Source organism: Leptopilina heterotoma, unplaced genomic scaffold, assembly GCF_015476425.1.
Source record: "Leptopilina heterotoma isolate Lh14 unplaced genomic scaffold, ASM1547642v1 Lhet_228, whole genome shotgun sequence".
NCBI classification, from domain to species: domain Eukaryota; kingdom Metazoa; phylum Arthropoda; class Insecta; order Hymenoptera; family Figitidae; genus Leptopilina; species Leptopilina heterotoma.
The window spans coordinates 1,649,118-1,651,484 of NW_025110946.1; the positions used below are offsets into that span (position 1 = coordinate 1,649,118).

At 41.1% G+C, this 2,367-nt stretch overlaps 1 protein-coding gene across 1 annotated transcript; it reads right to left on the reverse strand.

The window, feature by feature from the left end:
- Positions 1-474: 474 nt before the first annotated feature.
- On the reverse strand, positions 475-1,489 carry LOC122502368. The gene is made up of 2 exons (XM_043612388.1): positions 1,343-1,489; positions 475-915 (listed from the first exon to the last, which is right to left on the reverse strand). The coding sequence occupies exons 1-2, from the start codon at positions 1,487-1,489 to the stop codon at positions 475-477; spliced, it is 588 nt and encodes a 195-aa protein (XP_043468323.1).
- Positions 1,490-2,367: the final 878 nt, after the last annotated feature.

A 2,367-nucleotide genomic window follows, 5' to 3' on the forward strand; every position in this document is an offset into this window, starting at 1 on the left:
GTTCGTGTAAATTCCGTGTAATAAAAAATGTTATTAGATTACAGTCGCCACAGTAGCCCCCTGCTAGTGATTGAGTCACGAAAAACCAGCTTGGAGGCGATCTGGAAATCTCACTCGTCTTCCTGACCGTGTACGAACCGCGTTTTGAGGTGGCACTGCATGAGTTTCTGGTTCCACAAAATGTTCCTGGGCCGGTTCCGGTTGGCGAACCGGAACTGGTTCCGGTACCGGCACTTGTTGGGCCAAGGCACGTTCGTCGCGAACGTACAGTGACTCTTCATCGTCCTCACTATCACTTTCGTTAACCATAATGTCCTGGGAAACATATGCTGGTTTTAGACGATCAATAGAAACCGTAATATTTTTACCACGCACTTCTATAACGAATGTTTTTTCTGACCGCAAAACAACTTTGAAAGGTCCTTCGTATGGATTCTGGAGCGGCGCTTTGACAGAATCAGTGCGGAGGAACACTTACTTTGTTGTTTTGAGGTCTTTGAAAACGAATGTTGCATTAGTTCCATGACGAGAACCCTGTGTTGGTCGCAATGTCCTCATGTATTCCTGAAGCTCCTTGACAAACGCAGACTGCGTTCTTGCATCCGCAGAGGTGGCTGTAGACGATAGAAATTCACCAGGGAGGCGAAGTTGCTGTCCGTATAGCATTTCTGCTGCTGTCGACTGCAAATCTTCTTTCCAGGCTGATCTGATTCCTAACAAAACTGACGGTAGAATTTCAGTCCAGCGAGAGTTGTTGTGACATTTAATAGCTGCCTTCAACTGTCGGTGCAGCCTTTCTACCATTCCATTCGACTCGGGATGGTAGGGTGTTGTTCTGAAATGGGAAGTTCCTGTCAGATGATTAAGTTCTCGAAACAGGTTCGACTCAAATTGTCTTCCTTGGTCCGTTGTAATCTTTAAAGGTGTTCCGTAACGCGAAATCCACGTCGAAAAAATGCGCGCGCGACGGTCTCAGCTTCTTGATCCGGCAGAGGTATAGCTTCCGGCCACCGGGGTATCTGTCTATGCAAGTAAGACAGTACCTACATCCCTCAGAACTCGTCATGATGATAATATCCAAATGGACGTGTTCGAAGCGTGCTGATGGCACTTGAAAGGTCCCAGGTGAAGAGTGCACGTGTCGCATGACCTGGGCTCGTTGACAGCTCACACAGTTTTTCGCCCAAGTCCTACAATCCTTTTTCGCAGACGGCCAAATATAACGCTGTGTTATCATTTTGACGGTACTTTTTATGCCAGGGTGACTCAGATTGTTAACTATACTAAAAATTCTCTTCCTGAATGGTTCCGAAATATAAGGCCGAGCGTTTGCCGTACTTACATCGCAGACCAACGATACGTTTGAATCAGGCATCCTTATGAGCTTCAGATGGAGAGCGCCTGTTTTGTCAGTTTCCAGTTTCTTTAATTCAGCATCATTCTTCTGTGCAGACTCTAGTTCCTTGAGATCTAGTGTTGGTTCAATCATATCCACACGTGATAGAGCATCGGCCACAACATTCTCATGTAGTGTGTTACATTATGTGTGTGTATGTGTGTTTATTTGTTCGTGTAAATTCCGTGTAATAAAAAATGTTATTAGATTACAGTCGCCACAGTTTTTTATCACTAATTTGGTTTTTAGTGTTCAAAGATAGTTCGAAATTGTATAAAAGAGTGTTGGGACCGACAAGTCGCAAAAAACCACCAGTGATTCCATCATCGACCTCAACTGATGATACCAGCAACGTTTAAAACACCCATTCGCTCTTTTAATTTTGTTTTTACATTTGTTTACATTTATACATTTGCTCGCTAAGATCAAGAAAAGAAACAAAAAATTAAGACAATATTTCAATACACAAAAAAGTTGCAAAACTTTAAAGCTGAAATCTGTTCCTAATAGCCCCAGTTTACGGTAACTATGTTCTAGAACTCTGTTACAATCAGGTTAGATCACAGATCTATAACTAGTTAGGAACAAATGTTCTATAACACTGTGACCTCACTGTTATAGAATTCTTATATAACGTGTTTGCTGGGTTACACATATGCAGAATTGTATTTGTTGAAGGGTTATGCTTAAAAATGAAAAACTGTGATTGTGATATATATAAAAGTTTATTCAATATTTAGAACAAGTAAAATGAGCTCGCGTTCTTACAGGGACCGATGCTGAAACGAAACTAAACAGAAAATTACTTTCTATTTAGTTCTTGAATAATCCAAAAACAAAAGTATTTGAAACTACTTAGTTTCGTAGTGTCGACTCGAAACTAAATTAACGTCTAGATATTAGTTTAGTGTCAACTTGAAACTAAATTAACTGATTGAATCAAGTTTCGTGTCGACTCGAAACAAAAGATT